At 43.3% G+C, this 21034-nt stretch overlaps 1 protein-coding gene across 1 annotated transcript in view; it reads left to right on the forward strand.

The window, feature by feature from the left end:
- The window catches only part of CAP2 (cyclase associated actin cytoskeleton regulatory protein 2), a 475046-nt gene that overhangs the window by 399376 nt on the left and 54636 nt on the right, over nt 1-21034 (forward strand). Inside the window, exons 9-10 of the mRNA XM_078687967.1 lie at nt 166-341; nt 19023-19146. Of these exons, the coding sequence (XP_078544093.1) occupies nt 166-341; nt 19023-19146 (300 nt within the window). The remainder of the gene's footprint in view (nt 1-165; nt 342-19022; nt 19147-21034) is intronic.

Below are 21034 nucleotides of genomic sequence, written 5' to 3' on the forward strand. Positions count from 1 at the left end.
ATCCCAACGGGTGAGATAGGGCCCTTGTTTAGATGTCAAAAAAGTGCTCACAAACATCTAGATTGTCCTTTTTTAGACAGACAACTGAAACTTTTGTGTTGTCGAAAACAATAATCCAGATGTTGCCTACAGAATATAATTTCTATAGAAATCTCTTTTCTTTAGGGCTTCGACATGTCTCAGATGATCAGAAGACGCACAAAAATCCTCTGCTGCGTGGCCTGAGTGGACCAGTTCGTTCTCCTACAAAGAGTCAAAGTCCAGGTCTTAACTCACCGTCGAACATCCAAAATCAGACCCATTCACCCGTACTGGAGCTTGAAGGAAAGAAATGGAGAGTGGTGAGTTTTCAGAGAACAACTACAAACATGTACTTCAGAAACGGGTTAAACTAAAGCCTGAAAGACTGATTTATTGGAATTTTGGGATTCACAAAAAATCGCAAACTAGTCTCTTTTGAAAAACGCAAATGCTTTTCACAAAGCTCATGCAAAATCCACAAAGTCGTTGCAGATCATTTGGCATTTGTCCAGAGATAGCTACGCCAAGGGATCTACTGCCGTGAACGTATAGCCGGGTCTCTGGCTGCCTCATCCACCTCTTAAGTTCCTCTTTCTCCTCCATGCTGCCTCCAGTGGGCCACAGCTGTCTCGGAATGGCTTCCCCAAACTGGGCAGACATGCCAAGGGAGCTGCTCTATTGGAGGGAGGGTGGGGCTGCTGGAGTTTGGTATGCAGCAGCCTCAGTATGTGTGTACCAGGCTGGAGAGGTATATGCTGTAGCAGCTGCAACACCCATGCACAGCAGATGAGGGGTTAGAAAAATAAGCTAGAGACTTTATTATTGGGGTTGTGGAGTGAGACATAATGATGGGGCTTTATTCTTTGGGGTGATGCTATGGCCGAAGGCTAGGTGTGGGACTTTTATGGTTCAGGTGAGGGGTGTCAGGACACCAGGTATAGGGTCAGTACAGGGCATAAGCTTTCAGAACAGCCAGTATACTGATATGCTCAGAGTGGTAGGGGTTGTTAGGTCATCGGTATGCAGGTTGTTTTCAGGGTGGGGGAAAGCAGGGTCTGCTTTCATGTTGGAATGGACAGCAAAGCACATCAGGGATAAATGTCTGCTTTCATGGTGAGGGATTGCAAAAATCTGGTTAAATAAGTCAGTTTCGAGGGAGGCAGGATGCCAGAATGGGGAGTTGCCTGAGGTTAGAAGACTGCCAGATATTGAGTCTGTTTTGGGGGCAAGCGGGGGTGGCAGGGCACAGGATTGGGAATAATTTGGGGATACCAGGAAGCTTATGGAAGGTCTCACTCTTGTGGAGATGAGGGCATCATAAGGTTCTGGGTATACAGGTCTGTTTTGGAGCTGTGAGATTAGTAGGACACCAGTTACTGATGTCTCTTTTTGAGGGTGGGAGTAGCAGGATGCTTCATATGGGGCATGATTTTGCATTGGGGTGGTAGGACACAGGTATGTAGTAGGAAGATTGCAGTACAACAGCCATAGGGATCTGTTTTGAGGACTAAAGGCTGGCAGGATACCAAGCATGGGGATCTGCTTTGAGGGTGAAAGGTGACCAGGTATGGTGCTGAGGGGATGACAGGATGTCCGATATGAACTATTAACTCATTATGGAGGTATGCATGATTAGAATTGACTTTTGAGTAGGTGAAACGGGTAGTAGGTGACAGAGTTGGGGCAATATTTGTGGATTTGAGAGTCAAGTAAAACATTTGCTTGGGTGAATGGAGAATAGCAGGATGTCAGCTTTTAGGTGTGGGTGGGTTTCTTTGAGAAGGTCTGCAGGATGCAGGCTACAGGTGGATATTGCATTGAGTGTTTCTTAGAAGGTCTAGCTCTGCTCAACAGATATGGGGTTGAATGTCTTTGAATGGACAGGATGCCTGGTGAAGGTAGGGTTATCAGAATCATTACTGTCAGTGAGACACTATGTTTGAAATCCTGGCTACTGTTTAAGGATAACTTTTTCACTAGGGCCAGTGCATTGAAGGTGACCTTAATTCTCACTGTGCTATTTTGGAGCAACGCTGGTATGCATCTCCACTCAGCTTATTTTGTATGGACATACAGAGTAACCTACCTCTATATTCCTAGGATTGTGAAAAAAAATCGTCAAAAACTCAAAGTGTACATCTAGAAAAAAGAATGTAAGTGGATCCTCCCTAGTAAACTGCATAATGATATACATATATACTAGACATTATTCCACATCCTACTCTTCTTCGTCATAGCTCTGTAGCGTGTGGTGAAAACCACGAGAGGCGTCTAGCAGGCTTAAATTCAAACAATTTTAATAAATAGCATTTAAACTCTGCATATATATATTTATTGCATATGATTAAGACTTGTGGGAGCCGAAAGGCATTATGCTGTCTAATTCTGCCTTTGAATAAAGAACTTTGTACTGAAGCACGTTGGCTGGGCCTGTATGCATGGTACTGGAGGTGGTGTTCAAGTTTATTTTGGAATATATTTAGTGATTGATGTGCCCTAATAGGCCCCGACACGAGAGGCTGGGCGTCCCTAGCGTCACTGGCTTCTGGACTATATTATAATGGGATGCCCTCCGGCTGATTAATTTTTTTTTAATTGGTGAAAGGAATTCTTATATATATATATATTTTGTTTTCCAACAACGACCTTTATTGACCTCGTTAAGTGTAACACAGCCAGATGCCTACATCCCCTCGGGCCGGCACAGCAATATGGAACATTCAATGGAAAAAGGCAGCGGGGGGTTCAAACACAGCAAGCCGCCTACAACCCATTGGGCCGGCCGCGTTAGGTAGGCTAGCAGATCAGGCAATGGTCAATTCAGGTCTTCAAGAAGAACAAATTCCCCTCAAAAACTACCCCAGCAGTATCCATTAGTCACAGTAAAGCCACATCTATCGTCACATTTTCTTGCTCCAGTTGCCATTCAGGTCCCACTCACTCATTCACAGCCCAGGGTCACTGTTCCTCTTGTTGTCCCCATACCCCACTACTCCCCAATGCGTGCCCATGAGTCTCCATCCAGGGAATCCTCCGTCTCTGCCGGACCCCCCTCATCTCGCTCCACATCCCCCTCCCGCTCCCGGCTCGGCCCTGTCTCCGCACTATCAGTTTGTGCCAAGAGGTGTATCCGAAGAGGGCCCCAGATATCCTTAGGGCGTGAGGAAGGAGACATAAGTTCTGCATAAGTGTGCAGTTGTTCCTGGCAGTGTATGAGATCATTAAGCCAATCCTTAAATTTAGGGGCTCGCCCACGCCCCCAGCGGCAAGCTATTCGCCATTTCGCCATCAAGAGGACCAGGGAGGCGTACTTCCGCACCTTGGCAGGGATTTGTTCCGTGTAACCTAAAAGGACGGTAAGGGGATCGTCAGGCACGTGTATTTCAGCCATGTCTTCTAGCGCTTGCAGCACCTCCCTCCAGTATTCCCAGATAGGTGGGCAGTCCCTGGCCAGGTGTCCAAAGTCAGCGTCCCCCGCCCCGCATCTGTCACAGCAGTCAGTGTCCCGCAAATGGAGCCGGTGTAGCCGGGCAGGCGTGTAATATAATTGATGGATGTATTTATAGTGTATCATGCGTAGTCTACTGTTAGCAGAGATGACCCCTGTTTGACGACAAAGTGGTCCCTGACACAATTCAAACTTACATTTAATGTAAATCTCGTTATTTCAAGCAAACAAAGTATAAATTTGAAAACGGGAGATATATTATTTGCAAACAGCAATGCTAAGACAGCAAACCCAACACAAATAATACAAAAAGCCACTTAATACTCAGTCTCTTCTTGGTACAATGGCAAATTTATTTACATATTGATAAAATTAGATAGGAAAGAAAACTGCAGTCTGTAGTAAGAAAAGGGGTGCACGAGTGAATTTGAAAGGAAAGATTAGATTGAGAGACACATTTAAGATATTTATGTACAACTAAAAATTGAATCTTTCAGTTGGACAACCAAAAAACAACAGGCCTACCCATACATCAATATCTGTACAGTTTGATCATACAAGGCGGGAACAGGGACAGTGACAATTAGATGGTATAGGCCTCAAAATTGAAGGGGGCGTTGTAGTCGACGTTTCGACCCTGGCGCAAAAAAGGGGAAATTCACAACCTCTGCTGCGGGTCTTCTTCAGGACTGGGGGGGGGAGAGGGGGGAACCAAGGGCAACTTGTAGGGCTCACGTCAATACGTCTGGACGGGCCACCTACTGATGACTTGTAGGTGTGACTCAAATTAGAATAGATGATGGGGAGCACTATTAGTTTGAGATTCCAAAAATTCCCACGAGTATCATTCCCCGTGTTTTCAAGGGTGGTCTGGTTGCTCGCTCACCCACGCAGTCGTAATTGGACTTTCAATCCGATCAAAAGATATCCAAATGGAAAGGGGTCCTTGATGGTTTGTTCAAAGGACAGAAAAACGGGGTTCCAGGGACAACGGGCTCGGGCGGCGTTTGGTCGGAGTGTCCAAAGCTTGGGGGTGTGTCCGAAGGTACACACTTCGTTAGTCACACCCCCAAGCTTTGGACACTCCGAGCTGACACACTGGGTGAGCGAGCAACCAGACCACCCTTGAAAACACGGGGAATGATACTCGTGGGAATTTTTGGAATCTCAAACTAATAGTGCTCCCCATCATCTATTCTAATTTGAGTCACACCTACAAGTCATCAGTAGGTGGCCCGTCCAGACGTATTGACGTGAGCCCTACACGTTACCCTTGGTTCCCCCCTCTCCCCCCCCCCAGTCCTGAAGAAGACCCGCAGCAGAGGTTGTGAATTTCCCCTTTTTTGCGCCAGGGTCGAAACGTCAACTACAACGCCCCCTTCAATTTTGAGGCCAATACCATCTAATTGTCACTGTCCCTGTCCCCGCCTTGTATGATCAAACTGTACAGATATTGATGTATGGGTAGGCTTGTTGTTTTTTGGTTGTCCAACTGAAAGATTACATTTTTAGTTGTACATAAATATCTTAAATGTGTCTCTCAATCTAATCTTTCCTTTCAAATTCACTCGTGCAGCCCTTTTCTTACTGCAGACTGCAGTTTTCTTTCCTATCTAATTTTATCAATATGTAAATAAATTTGCCATTGTACCAAGAAGAGACTGAGTATTAAGTGGCTTTTTGTATTATTTGTGTTGGGTTTGCTGTCTTAGCATTGCTGTTTGCAAATAATATATCTCCCGTTTTCAAATGTATACTTTGTTTGCTTGAAATAACGAGATTTACATTAAATGTAAGTTTGAATTGTGTCAGGGACCACTTTGTTTCTATATATAAACTATCACCCAGGTCCCTTGACCGATCGGGTTTACCCCATTGGGTTAATGGAGCCCTGTTTGACAACAGCAAAAGGCCCATTGTTCGTCCGTAATGGGAGCCCCGAATTCCGCCTCCGACTTCCCTTTAGCTGGAGCCGGGCTCCTGTTCCATTCGCTTTGAGTGGAGCGATATAGACACAACATCACATGTTCGGGGGGGGGGGGGGTGTTGCAAAAGATTATGTAAAGGAACCATGATAGGGGGCTCCGATGGGAAACTATGAGTAAGAGACCGTATGTCCTGCCTGAGCCTCACATAATAAAAACGTTCTAGAGGAGTTGTGGTATGAGGACCAAAAAATTCCTTCGCTGCCTATTTTTAAACTTCCCATTTTTGTATAGTTGGCCCCATGCAAGACATGACATTTTTCGCAACATGCGGCGGCACCCTCCCTCCATTGTGACAGGTTTGTCCTGTCACCCCTGCAGGGGCGCTAACGGTGAGTAGAGAAGGGGGCATTTAAGTGTACGCGCTAAATCGTGCCATTCGGTAGTCGTGCATTGCACAGTTGTGGCAGCTAAATGTCTAGGCACCGTAGATGCTAAGATGTGCTGTGTATGGCGTGGGTGTCATGGGATGTATGACATTACAACGCATGCTTTTACCACGCATGCCTTTACAATGCGGTTTTTACATCGCATACCATTACAGCGCATAGCGCTTTTGGGTGTTGGATAGTGAATTATTTAATTTACTATTCTAACTCCAGTCCCCGTGGACACTAGGGAAGGTGTTGGATAGTAAATTAAATGTATTCCCTATCCTAGAGCGCCCCCCCAGCGCAATGCGTTGTAATGGTTTGCGTTGTAAAAGTTGCGTCGTAAAGGCACTGCGTGGTAAAAGTTGCGTTGTAAAGGTTGTTCACCGTGTCATGTATCCATCCTCAATGGCAGGTGAGGAATGTATTGGGGAGGGTGGGTCCAGCACACTGCAAAGTGTGCCTGAGCGTAGACAAAGTACAGGTCGATATCAGGGATTTCAAACCCCCCGTCCTCAAAGGGGCGAGTCAGAATCTCCCATGCTAGTCTGGGCTGCTTTCCCCCCCATGCTAACCTAATCAATTGGGTTTTGATGTATTTAAAAAAGTGACGACTGGGGGCATAGGGGATGTTAGTAAAAAGGTACAGGAGTTTGAGTAGGAGTATCATCTTGATCAATGACACCCTGGCCGCCATGGAAAGAGGCATCGAGTTCCACACAGTTATCTTGTCTGTGATGTGATCAAGTGTGCGGCCGTAATTGGAGCGCATCAACTCCTCCCGATCCCGAGTAATCCGAATACCTAGATAAGTAATGGTGTCCCGCACCATTTCAGCGGAAAGTCAGGCACGAATTCCCCTGTGGCGTCTGTAAGTGGGAATATTTGTGATTTCCCCCAGTTCACATTTATTCCCGAGAGCTGACCAAAAAGGATGAGCAGTCGGAGAATGGGGTTAAGGCTGATAGCAGGGTCCCGGAGGTACAGTGTTAAATCGTCTACATATAATGAAATTAAAATTTGCCTCTCAGGGTATATCAGTGCGTAATCCCGATAGTGTTGTCTAACCTTCGCCACAAGAGGCTCAATAGCTATAGCGAAGAGCAGCGGTGACAGGGGGCACCCCTGACGGGTGCCCCGTCTGATCGAGAAGGGCGCCGACTGAATATCATTCACCACCACTGTGGTTCGCACCCTCGAATAGAGCAAGTTAATCCACTCCCAAAAGGGGAGCGGAAACCCCATGCGTTGAAGGACGAATGCGAGATAGTCCCACTCCAGGGAGTCGAGCGCCTTAGTGGCATCAAGAAATACCGCCTGCAGCGTTGGCGTCTGGATCATAGTCATGGAGAAGCGAAAAAGCGTCCGCAAGTTGTGGGATGTGCCTCGGGTTGGCACAAACCCTGACTGATCCGGGAAAACAAGCGCCATCATAAGGGGACTAATATGGTTAGCAATTAGTTTGGCCAGGATTTTTGCGTCAACATTTATTTAAGAAAGAGGTCTATACGAGTCGCATGAGGTAGGCGACTTGCCCGGCTTAGGTATGGATATAATGCGTGCCTACCGCATAGAGGAGGGGAGTATACCACTCTCTCGAGCCTCCTCGAACACGTGTCTCAGCACTGGGATAAAGATGATGGAAGGTTTGGTAAAATTCGGTCGGGAGGCCATCCGGGCCCGGAGCCTTCCCGGACTGCAATTGCATTATAGCTGTTATAATTTCTTCATCCTCATGATGCCTCAATAGAAATTCCCTCTGTCCATCCCCCAGCCAGGCTATCGCCGTATCTTCAAAAAAGGGGGTGAAATCAACCGGCTGAGACCTGTGAGTTTTGTTCAGCCCTCTGTAAAATTCCCTAAAAATCTCCACTATCTTAGTCGCGTCGCTATGCTTTCGTCCATCCTCTCCTTCGATCTCAAGCACCGTATTGACACGCCTTAGAATATTTCCCTCTGTATTTGCATTCTCTTTCTGCTGTCTCTTGATAGTCACTGAGACGCTACGTAACTTAGCCTGCAGTTCAGGAGTGGGTCTCTGTCTTAGTTCCGCCCTTGATATGCCCGAGCTCCATCTCCAAACTACGTAAGGTGGACCGGATGTCCCTCAGGACTCCACCACTTCTTGCAATACAGATGCCCCCTCACAGTAACCTTCAAAGTGTCCCCACAGCGTGGAATAGTGCTCCACTGAGCCCTCGTTCCTAGGAAAGAAGTCCATGATCTCCTGCTCTAGTTCCTACTTGTCTAAGAGGGAGAGTGGATTGAAGCACCAAAACTGAAACGGAGAGTCAGTCAGTGGGAAGGACACAGTAACAAGCACTGGGGAGTGATCCGAGTAGGTCCGGGGGAGATGGGAGGAATGTGTCACCCTTGGAGCAAGGCCTCTAGTAATGATCCATGCATCTATTCTCGACCAAGAGGCCCGGGCCGTGGTGTAGCAGGTCCCTCCCTTTTTGTTGGGTGCAATTGCCACCAAACATCGATCAGTTCTTGCTCCCTCAAGTAGTGCTTTGAGAGTGGCTTGTGATCGAGAGTAGTGATGTGGTTGCAGGTGTGAGCAATCCAGGCTGTGATTGAACGCCACACTGAAGTCCCCCGCCCCATAAAAGATGCATAGACCCAATCTCCAGTATCTTTCCCCAGAGCACCCGGAAAAAACTCCGGATCATCCGTGTTGGGCCCATAACATGACACAAGGGTAAAGGTCTGATTGGCTATCCTCCCCCAAAGAATAGAGTACCGACCCTGTTTATCCGTAACATTCCCCAGCTGTGTATATGGCAGGGTCTTACTCACTAAGATACACGTGCCTCGAGCATATGAGGAATAGGAAGAGAAGCAGGCATGCACAGCCCATCGGGCTGCAAACGTGGGGGGGACAGTGGGATTAAAGTGCGTCTCTTGTAGCATAGCACAGTGTATGTTGTGCCTATAAATAGGATAGTATATGCCTGCGTTTATGGGCTTCCCCCATCCCTCACACATTCCAGGTAAGGAAGCGGTATGTGGGGGGGGCCCGACCCTTCATCCATTACAAAATCTAGGCTGACGCAGTCTCCTTAAGTGGTTGAAGACAACTAGGCAAGTGCTGTTCGACATTAAGCTGACAGTATGATCGGTGGCATGTGACATATTGTGATACCTGTTATTACATGCATCCATATCTAACTTTTTCCAACCCCCCTCCCACATCAGCAGCCCAAACCTGCCGTGGCCCATTTCCCTCCCCTCATCCTCCCTTCCCCCCAAACCAGATTCCCAACAGGGAAAAACAACTCAATCACTACCACAACCAGCGGTAAGAAACCAAAACACATTTCAGTAAGGGGTCACCTATGAGGTGCAGTCCAGAGGGCGTCCAGGGGTCTTTCTCGCTATTGCGAGGGCGGTCAGGTAATCATATAGGTGCTCATCTGAAACGGAATTGCATAACAATGACATTGTCCCAGTTATCCGCCCTTTCAGCAGCAGCAGGGGTAATAATATAGCTGTCCAAGAAATTACGGGTGTGAAGGGGGACATCCAAACTCCTCCAAAGCATTCCTTGCAGTCCCTGCCTTCATGGCAGCAGCCAGTGTCACAGATTTCGCAGACAGACATCATTACCACATTGAGAGGGGAATACTCCGCTCCCTCCCTCGCCCCCCTCCCCCCCCCCCCCCCACAATATCCAGTTGCCCACCACTACTTTACTGTCCGGGGCAACATCATATGGCATGTGTTCTCATCAGTGAGCGGAAATCAGGAGACTGAAGATCATTCTACGTCCGAATAGCCCACCAGGAACGTCCAGTATGTGCCAGGGGGCTGCCTTGCAGAGACGTGTAAAGAGGCCACGCCCCTTTTTACACCTCTCTGCAACGCAGCCCCCTGGTGCATACTGGAGGTTGCTGGTGGGCTAGTTGGCCCCCAAGGACCCCTAGTATTCAAGGGGAATTAGTTCCCCCTCTGCAAATGCGCCAGGGGGCTGCCTTACAGAGACGTGTAAAGAGGCCACACCCCTTTTTACACCTCTCTGCAAGGCAGCCCCCTGGCGCATACTGGAGGTTCCTGATGGGCTAGTTGGACCCCGGGGACCCCCAGTATTAAAGGGGAATTAGTTCCCCCTCTGCAAATGCACCAGGGGGCGCATTTGTAGAGTGGTGCAATCTGTCACCTCAAGCCCCACCCCCTCCCTGCACCACTCTGCAAACGCGTCCCCTGGTGCGTTTGCAGAGGGGGAAGTAATTCCCCTTGAATAGTGGGGGTCCCTGGGGGCCAACTAGCCCACCAGGTACCTCGAGTAAGCGCCACAGAGCTGTGTTGCAGAGTGTTGTAAAAAGGGGTGTGGCCTCATTACACCTCTCTGCAACACAGCCCCCTGGCACATACTGGAGTTTCCTGGTGGGCTAGTTGGCCCCCAGGGAGCCCCAGTATACAAGGGGAATTAGTTTCCCCTCTGCAAACGCGCCAGGGAGCTGCGTTGCAGAGAGGTGTAATGAGACAGGTCCCTTTTTACACCTCTCTGCAACGCAGCCCCCTGGCGCATACTGGAGGTTCCTGGTGGGCTAGTTGGCCCCCAGGGACCCCCAGTATGCAAGGGGACCTAATCCCCCAACTTAGAACGTGCTTAGGGGTGCGTTTGCACAGTGGTGAAGGTAGGGGGCAGGGCTTGAGGTGATATGTGTGCAAACATGCCCTGTGGCGCGTTTTAAGTTGGGGAATTAATTCCTCTTCAAACCATAGGTCCCCTTGGGGCCAACTAGTCCAACAGGTACCTCCAGTAAGCGCCACGGAGCTGCATTGCAGAGTGTTGTAAAAAGGGGGCGTGCCCTCTGAACACCTCTCTGCAACGCAGCTCCCTGGCGCATACTGCAGGTACCTGGTGGGCTAGTTTGCTCACAGGGGACCTCAGGATTGAAAAGGAATTATTTCCCCAAACTAAAACGCGCCACAGAGCGTGTTTGCACACATGTCACCTCAGGCCCCGCCCCCTTCCTTCACTATTGAGCACAATATTCCTCTAAAATCAGCGGAACTACGAATTCCGATTTACTCACCTGTAATCGCGAGAGACGTCAGTGCTGCATCTTTGAGCCCAGTACAGACCCTGAAAAGTAAATCTTAGCGTACTTACCAGTAACTTGTATTTCCTTCCATAGGAATCTATTGTGTGGTTTTCACCAGAAAAGTTTCTGTCTATTTTTGAAACGTACAAATATTTCTGTAAAATCAGCCGAACTACGAATTCCGATTTACTTACCTGTTATCAGGAGTGACCTCAGTGCTGCATCTTTCAGCCCACTACTGATCCTGAAAATTAATTCTAACAATACTTACAGTAACTTGAATTTCCTTCCATAGGCTAACATTGACTTGTTTCACTTGAAAAAAAATTTAAGTGTGGAGTTTTGGAACTTAAAAAAATTCCTCTAAAATCAGCCGAACTACGAATTCCGATTTACTCACCTGTTATCAGGAGAGACCTGAGTGCTGCATCTTTCAGCCCACTACTGATCCTGAAAAGTAATTCTAATCGTAGTTACAGTAACTTGAATTTCCTTCCATAGGCTAACATTGATTGGTTTCACTTGGAAATTCTTCTAAGTGTGGAGTTTTGGAACTTAAAAAAATTCCTCAAAAATCAGCCAAACTACGAATTCCGATTTACTCACCTGTTATCTGGAGAGACCTCAGTGCTGCATCTTCCAGCTCACTACTATTCCTGAAAAGTAACTTTAACTGTACTTACCAGTAACTTGAATTTCCTTCCATAGGATATCATTGCCTGCTATATAAAATATACATCAATTAAAAAAATATAAAATAAAAAATAAAAATATTACAATTTCAATATTTTTATAAACATTTTTTTTCCAATTTATATTAAAAATATGTAATGTAATTTAAAAAATAAAATATCTAAAAATAAATACTTTAAAACAATGTAGTAAATTAGTATAAAAAAATAACAATTTATACATTTAAAAATTATCATTTACAAAACCTTTGAAATTCACTGAAAAAACCATAGGTTTCAACCACATTATAGTTATGAATTATCATTTAAAAAACCTTAGAAATTCACTGAAAAAAACCTAGGTTTCACACATGTTATAGTTAGCTGGACATTTCACTCATACAAAACCATTGAAATTCCCCCGTTATAGTTAGTTCAGCTAACTATAACTCACGCGCCCACAATGCACTGCTGATGACGTCACATATTACATCGCTCATGACATGGTCAGTGACATCACTCATGACATCACTGATGACATCTCAAATGACATCACTGATGACATCATCCTTGTGAAAGAGTGGCAGACCGCCTCTCAGCGTAATATAACCTTTGATACACACATTGAAAAATAGAAACTAAAAGTTTCAAAACAATGGAGATACCAATACCAGTTACAACAACCTATTCAGTAATTCCAAAATCTACATAGACATCCACTCATTCACCAACAGTTCTATATAGTCACTCATACATGTACTCACTCATCATATGTACTCATACACCTATACATCCTGTTACACACCGACACTCATCCATAGAGTTACTCACACACATACTCACACATGCAAATAAACTATAAAACATCCATTAACTTGCATATACAGCTATACACACACCACTACTCTTACTTCTACAGAAAGGTACACATACTTACTCTCTCAAACAATCACTTATAGAAACACATACTTATTTATACCGGAACTCTTCCAATCTCTCACTCTCAGATATATACATGAATACTCACATATACTAGTTTAAAACATATGTAGTTACTCATAAAGATATGATTGAGACAGTCATTTACTCACTAACACACCCATACACACACTCATCCACCCATACAGTCCTGCACACATGCTGTCTTCAAAACACATACAAACAGTGAGTCACTCATTCATGCATCTGTGCGCTAAGTAATACCACCACCAAACCATACAGACACTCATTCTGATACTCATAAAACCAACTAATAACCCATATACACACTCATGTAGCTACTCACCAACCCATGCAGCCATTTATACACAAAGTGAGACACTGATACAGATATTTAAATATTTAAACATTGCTCGCTAATACATGTATTCAGTAAGATACACTTAATAAGTCAGCCATACAATCAATTAAAAAAAAAACATCCATTTAGACACTTATTTAACCGTTTGTTCTTCCATCGACGTTTAGGTATACATATATAAAAAATATTTATTTTTCAGAAAGACACACATTCACTGGATGATGTCATCAGTGATGTCATTTGAGATGTCATCAGTGATGTCATGAGTGATGTCACTGACCATGTCATGAGTGATGTAATATGTGACGTCATCAGCAGTGCATTGCCGGCGCGCGAGTTATAGTTAGCTCAAGTAACTATAACGGGGGAATTTCAATGGTTTTGTATGAGTGAAATGTCCAGCTAACTATAACATGTGTGAAACCTATGTTTTTTTCAGTGAATATATATATATATATATATTCTTTTTTTTAGTGGTAAAAAAATTATATATATATATATAGATATATAAAGGAACACCTTCCTGCACCTAAACGATCATTAATGACGTTTTGCTCGTTCGGCACACACAGAAAAAGCAGAAACAAGGAGAAATAAAAGTATTTTTCCTGATTGCGCCATTGTAACTCGTGCTATTGCATGGAGTTTTTCGCGCTGCCTCAGATTTAAAGGTCCTTGTAAATCTAGGGCAGCTTCAAAAAGTAATGGGCGTTGGGGTGGAAGGCCCACAGCAACATCCATTACACGACCCTTTCACGCAAAGTGACGCAGGTAAAGAGGCCATGTTTACATGGCGGCGTTAAGCCACAAAAAGTGGATTAACGCCGCTTTGTAAATATGGAGAAGGGAATAGCGCTCCCTGAGCGTCACTAAAAATGATATTCTGGTTGTGCTATCCCCTTGTAAATATGCCCACAAATTTGGCAGGAAGCTAGATCTTGGCCTGCAGATTGTGCTTTTTGTTAATTGGTGTAAATCCAGTCAGTAGTTTTTGAGAAGTTACGGTTTAAGTATATTTCTATAACTGGACGATTGGGTCTGTGAGAGGCTCGCAAGAGACTTGTGGGAGCCCTAAATTAAAAATAGAGCATTCTGATTGCCCAAGGGAGCTTTTTTTTCTTTGTGCCATCTTGCTCCCGCCAGAGTCAGACTCTCATGGGAACGAGCGCTCTGATTGGCTACCACCAACATGAGAAAAATGTTGCTGCCATCCAGACTTAGTCGCCAGTCCTGAAGTAAAAAATGTTTTACATTTAAGGGGGCAGGCAGGGATACCCTGCCCCCACAGACCCCATGGGGCGATCCAGAGGGATGCCTGCTTGGGGCAAAAAAAAAACACATTTTGCAGTAATCCCGTAGGAGTCCTGCAGGATTGTGGCAAAAAACAAAAGAAAATGGTGAGCACCATATAATTATACTAATTTGGGGAGGGGGCTGTCAGTAGGAAACCTTCCCTGAGCCATTTTTGGCCCCAGGGACACCATCTCCTGAGGCCCGATCTAGCTATTAAGGGGACGAGGGGCATGTTGCTCCCCTCCCTGAGCTGCTTTCGGCCCTGGGGACCCCATACCATGGGGCCCAATTTAATTTTTTAGGGTGAGGGCATGCAACCCCCTTCCCTGAGCCGTGTACAGCTCCGGGGTACCCATCCCTTGGGGCCCCATGTATTTCATAGGCAGAAAGGGCCTGCGCCCCACTTCCCAACATGTTATTTAAACAGGAGCAAACACAAAGTTTGCTCCTAGCAGACCAGAGCTTTAAAAATGCTCCCGCTGGCTGGGAGCAGACTTGTGTGTTTCCCTGCTCGCACTGATACGGACAGAGATACAGAATAACAGCTTGCTCACACTTGGAGGGAGCAACATAATTATCTGCTCCCTCCGGGTGGAAGTAATGCCAGCTCCCACAACGTGTGGGGAGCTCTCTGAGGCCAAGGGGGCCCTTGGGATCGCTCCACAGCCATCGACGTGTACTTGGTGGATGCCCTGGGCGGGCACCAGGAAAATCACCTATTTAAAATGGGAGCAACGGGGGGTGGGGTCCCCGGGGCCATAATAGGCACAAGGTGGGGTGCCACGTGGCCCCTCTCCCCTTTAAAAAAAGACAGCCCTTAGGAATGGGGTGCCCAGGGCCTAATAAAGCTTGGGAGGGGGACAATGCGGCCCCCCTCCCCGTTAGAATAAAAATGGCCCTGGGGGATGCAGCCCCCTCTCTTTTAAAAAAAAATAGATGCCCTGCGGATAGGGTGTCTGTGGCCTGAGAAGGTTCGGGGAGGGATGCTGTATGGCCACACTTCCCTTTAAAAAAAATCACACAGCCCCAGGGATGGGGTCAGCAGGTCCAAATAGGGATTGGGGATAGGGGCTGTGCCGCCCCCTTTTCATTTTTTATTATATTTGGCCCTGGAGGATGGGATTGGCAGCCTGCTGGGTGTTTGGCCACAAGGCCTGGTGGCATACCAAGCCCTGTGATGAACCCCCTGCTGCGCATTGCCAAAGGCTGTGTGCAGTGTGGTGTTGGCTGCCTGTGGGAGTAGGAAACAGGGCCTGGCTCCAACACAGTCCCTGTGGCTAACTCCACACCATGCATGAGCAAAGGTTGTGCGGCGTGTGGGGTTGGGGGCCTGGCTGCAATGCAGGCCCTGAGGCTAACCCCACACCATGCACAAGCAAAGGCCATGAACGGTGTGGGATTGGCTGCCTTCGGGTGGCTGCCTGCAGCCAACCCCTCACCGCTCGCGATGAAAGGCCGTGCGCAAGGTGAGGGCTGCCTCCGGCGGTAGGCTGCCTCCGTTTCCCTTTTATCTGTGGCTCATAGTTAGGGCTCCCGGTTTTATGGTATTTATTTTTTTGACATTTCTGTCTATATTTATCCATATTTATTTTTTGTCAACTTTATCTGTATTTATTCATATTTATTATGGGTTTTGTGAAAAAAATTAAGCTGAAACTGGTATATTTACACATTTATTTAACCAATAAATATGCAGTGATGCTTGAATGCCTGCCAGGTTTCAGTGATATGAACACCTGCAGAAGATAAATCAATGCACTTATATGAAAATATACACATTTCAGCATCAGCCTTGTGCATATCTACTGCTGTTTAAGCCTTTTTACAAACATTTTGGTCTTTTTTATCACCCTTACCTATCAATCTACACAGTGATTGCCTTGGCAGTCATGGCAAAGTGTATTTAGAATCACTCAAAAAACACTCATTTTCCGTTTTGAGCCACATTTAAAAATAAATACAGACAAGAACATAAATGGTTTTCTGTCTGTATTTATCTGTAAAAAGCAGTAAAAACGGAAAACAGGGAGCCTTATTTATAGTCAACATGAGCGCAGCTACCCATGAAGTGTATGGTATAGGGTCAATGTTGCACTTAACACAAGCTTGCTTTACCAATGGGGTTGTATATATGATAGTAGTAATGACGCTTCATATTATTCTGAGCAATTTACACTTACTTTCTTAGCTCTAATGCAATACTCATTTACAGAGCAATGTGTACAAAAGAAGCTTGGATGAGTAAGTGATGTCATCAATGACGTCATTTGAGACCTCATCGGTGATGTCATAAATTACGTCATAGCACATGTCATGAGTGATATAATATGTGAGGTAATAAGCAGAGCATGGCCAAGTTATAGTTAACTCTGCTAACTATTACTGGTGAATTTCTGAGTACAAAACATTAAGTTGTCAATGACATATTCACCTACCTATAGCATTTCTTTAACCTTTGGTTTTCTCAGTGAATATGTATACATATATATATATGTAAGGCTAAATGTTAAAAAAAAAATGTTTTCTACCAAGTGCAGCTGACAATGTGCACTTCCTGGAATTAGACTGTTTATCTTTTATCAATAAAATATTGATAAAGCAATGAGCAAGAGCTAATGGAATTATATGAATATGTTGCTTTAGCTTTTATCTCATATTAATGGATTTAGCACATTTTCCAATTCAAAAAAGTATTGTTTTTAGCTCAAGTGGATACAATATTTCCAGAAAATGTGCAACATGATTTGAGTGTTTCATTAAGATAACTTTGCCACATCATTTGGTGTTCCATGCCACATTTCCATAGTAACCCTGCCAATGGTAATGCTCTGTAGAGTGGTGTGGTAGCTGTCACTATGATGATGAAGTCCATATTTCACAGGGTAAATATAAGTATATCTGAGCTTGATAGACACCGGTCACAGTAAGGGTTGAACCTTAAATATGAGGACAATGATGGGAAGAGGAGGCAATACATATTGCTTCAGCTTGACTCAGGGAGTGGTGGTAGGTTATGGCCTTGCAGAGTAAGCAGAAAGATGTGTATTGTGGATGCTGTGCAAATGATTACTTTGAGGGGATTAAGGTACATGAAGCTTAAAGGTTCTTAGCTATGAATGTCACAATAGAGACACTGTGATCCGAAGAGAACCGCTATAAATTGTATTCTTCCTAATCTTGACAGGGATTGACTGATGTGTCCAAACAGCAGAGGAATTGTATGTGCTTTTAATGAGAAGGCAATCAGATGCTGGATCTAAATGAAGGTTGCAGATGAAAACATTCTTTATCCATTTTAATCTTCTATCTTCTAAATAAAACAGGTCAAGTGGAACAAATTAACTACAGTAGATGTTTGCAGCATCCAAATTCTATGACAGAAGGTTATTGATTTCTGCTCAACCAAAATATTTGCTTAATCGGAGGTTTACATGTGTAAAGTGCAGAACTAAGGGGCTGATTCACAAATGTAAATGAAACTTTTGAGCAATTTACACTTTTGAATAAGTTTGCAACTTTTTGGCTATCCACAAAATCCGAGTGAAAAGTTACTCAAAAAGTTTAACTTACATGTCTCACCCATGATAAATGGGGTGGAGCCAAATGTATCAGTGTAAGTTACTACTATTAAAGTAGGAGTAAGTTCAGCACCACACATGACCACCGGTACTGCAATACCATCTTATAGATTAATGGAGCTAGGGACGTTAATAAAACCTCTTATGAAATAATGCTAAATGAAACTAAATTATTTCAAATAGTAAAAAATATAAATAAATAGAAGTTAACATTGAAACTTATGTAAAAATGGGACATATTTATTGTTTAAATGAAAAATATTGTAATAACCTATTTTGAAGTTAGACAATTTCTTTACATTTTCTCTATTCATAACAATTGGAAGACTCAACACTTGGGGCAGAGATCTCCACATGATAAAGTATAGAGAAAAATATAATATATTTAACTCAAAAATGTATATTAAAAATAGTTTATACTAAATAATGCACATGAATTTAATATGTTTTAATGAAGAACAAAATAAAGAAAGGCTACACCACTAATAAATAATATTGAAATAAACCATTCATTGATAGCAATATATTACATTAAAATTATTTTCTGAAGTTTAAATAAGAAAACTCCCACTTATAGATACAAAATAGCATTTTTTATGCATTAATAATTATTAAAAGTGACATATAAAAAGAATAAAAAATAATTTTGTTCTGTTTTAATAAAACATAATTTTTATGTAATTGTTTACATTCAAAATAAGTTATTACATATTTTCTAATTTAATACTAAATATGTTCTATTTTAATATTTGTTTGACAACATTTATATTATGAACTAATTTAGATAATTTAACATAAATTACGATTATCTTCTTTAGGGTTTTGTTTTAAGACCCTACCTCCATTATTTTCTTTAGGAGGGTGTTGTAGTGCCAATAATGGGCCTCGTGCTTTGCTGGATGTAGTGCTGCTTTTTTTTTTTAGCAGCAATTTACTCTTGGATTTTGGAAATAGCCAAAAGTAGTAAACTTACTCAAAAGTGTAAGATACCTTTGTGAAGCCCACCTCATGTCTGTATCTCTGGGTGGTAATCGGATGGGAAAAAAGTTTCAATCGCTTTTTCACTTGGTCAAAGATTTTTGCTCAACCAAATCTAAACAGGTATATTTGATCATGTGAAAATAGAATTCACAAAATAATTACTTGTTTACTCCTGGGAAAACTGTGACTTGCAGCTTCTCGGGAGTACTTATGGAAATGTTTTGTCATTCCAGAAAAGTGGCAAATATACTTCAGACGTATTGCTATATTGCTAAGTAACAGCACTACTGCAATTTGTTGAGCAAAAATATTTTTCATTTCAGGAGTACCAAGATAGCGTGAACAACCTAGTGATTTCTGAAACGGAGCTAAAGCAAGTAGCTTACATTTTTAAGTGCAACAAGTCTACGCTACAGATCAAAGGCAAAATAAATTCAATCATAATTGGTGAGTAACCTTTTCTGCTAGGACAGTTTTGTTTCAATCCAAAGCTAGTTAATTAAAATGCGAAAACATTTTCAGAAGATTCGGCTGGTGGCTGCGGTGAGAGTGGCTAAGCGAAACATTGCACGATCTTGCGACATAGTGACCCCCCCTTTGAATCGAAGACTGGGAATCAGATTTGCACTGGTGCAGGTGGAGCCAGTGGTCTATCAAAGCAGGCACAATATAGTCAAGGGGTTGTAAGTACCGAAGGTGTCCTTCATTCTTTAAATGGGATAATTCGCTAGCACCAGATGTCACTATAATGGGAAACACCTAGCGCACTGGATAACAATTGAAACTAGGGTGAAGGACTGAACTGGTACTAGGGTGTGGTGGTCAGTCCTCTATCCCAATTGATATCCAATGAAAAATCGATCACAAGCCTTCGCTAAGAATGAGTCCAGTTAGTCAATTTTTATTTTCCATTCAAATAGCTTGGGTGATCCAAAGATTAAAGGAAAGAAGTGCAGGGCACATGTGTTTCACCACCTGTGGTGCGAGGCCTGGAGCTTTTTCAAGGCTGAAAAAAGTACATCCGTATGCAACCAAACACCATAATAATCCTCAAAGTGTACAAACTTTCAGTATTTAGGTGTACAGAACAAGAGAACTCATTACACGTTCCCTTACCAAAGAGTCAGACCGCACCCAAAGAAATTTTGTATACAAAGTACACAATAGTAGTTGCAAAAATAACCCCGAAATCGTCCGAGTCAAATAAGGGTAACAATAAAACATAAGACATTGTGATAAATTGAACATCAGACAAAAGAATCTTTAGGTAAAATAATGAATAAAAAATAGTACATGTCCATCATAATTTGAATCATGTCCTATATACAGATTCAGTGCTACACAGTAGGTCCAGTCAAATATCCAGAAGGCGTCAGGTGTACCACACATGCTATATACCATGGAATCAAGGGAAAAAAAGAGGGAATAGTAGTCAAGTAAAGAGATAAAAACAGAAGCCGATTTAGTTTAGGCACTTTACATTTTGCAGGGTTAGTAATAGTGCAGACACCGATAACTAGTGTACTCGCTACATTGTGCGCAATCTGGTTAGAAAATAGAGGGTCCGTGCTGGAATTCGGTGCTGTGTGGTAGTAGAGGTTAACAAGAATCAGGGTGTGATAATCAGCCTGTGAAATGTAAAGTATCAGTATATTGTACACAATACTTCCTATTATACTATATGCACTATATGCAAGTATAATTGTTCAATGGTATTATTAATACTGTAACATATTAAATATAAACCAAGTCGCAATAAGATACCAAATGGTTTAAGGCAGTTTCAGGCATCCTAAAGTACCAGATTCACAATTCGGTAATGTATAACATTGAGTAAAGACACTTATAAGCATAGTACAAATCCTAATTATACGATATAGGAATTTCTTGTATTTTCAAGATCAAATGTCCATCATTGAATATATCCATTTGTAGGATTAGTACATCTCCCTATTAATATAAAAACATATTAAGTGCAAACCAAGTCATGTGTATATCACAGTTTCTAAAGGAGTTAAATATGCTGTTGTCTGATGTTCAATTTATCACAATGTCTATAATACTTATGATTTTATGTTACCTATATTTGACTCGGATGGTTTCTGGGTTACTTTTGCAACTACTTATGTCTACCTTGTATAAAAAACTTCTTTGGGTGTGGTCTGACCCTTTGGTAACTGAACATGTAATGGGTTCTCTTGTTCTGTATACTGGAATATTACATTTTTGTACACATTGGGGTTTATTATGGTGTTTGTTTGTATACTCAAGTACTTTTTTCAGCCTTGAAAAAGCTCCAGGACTATGCGTCACAGGGGTCGAAACACATGTACGC

This window comes from Lissotriton helveticus, chromosome 4_1 (assembly GCF_964261635.1).
Source record: "Lissotriton helveticus chromosome 4_1, aLisHel1.1, whole genome shotgun sequence".
NCBI lineage: Eukaryota > Metazoa > Chordata > Amphibia > Caudata > Salamandridae > Lissotriton > Lissotriton helveticus.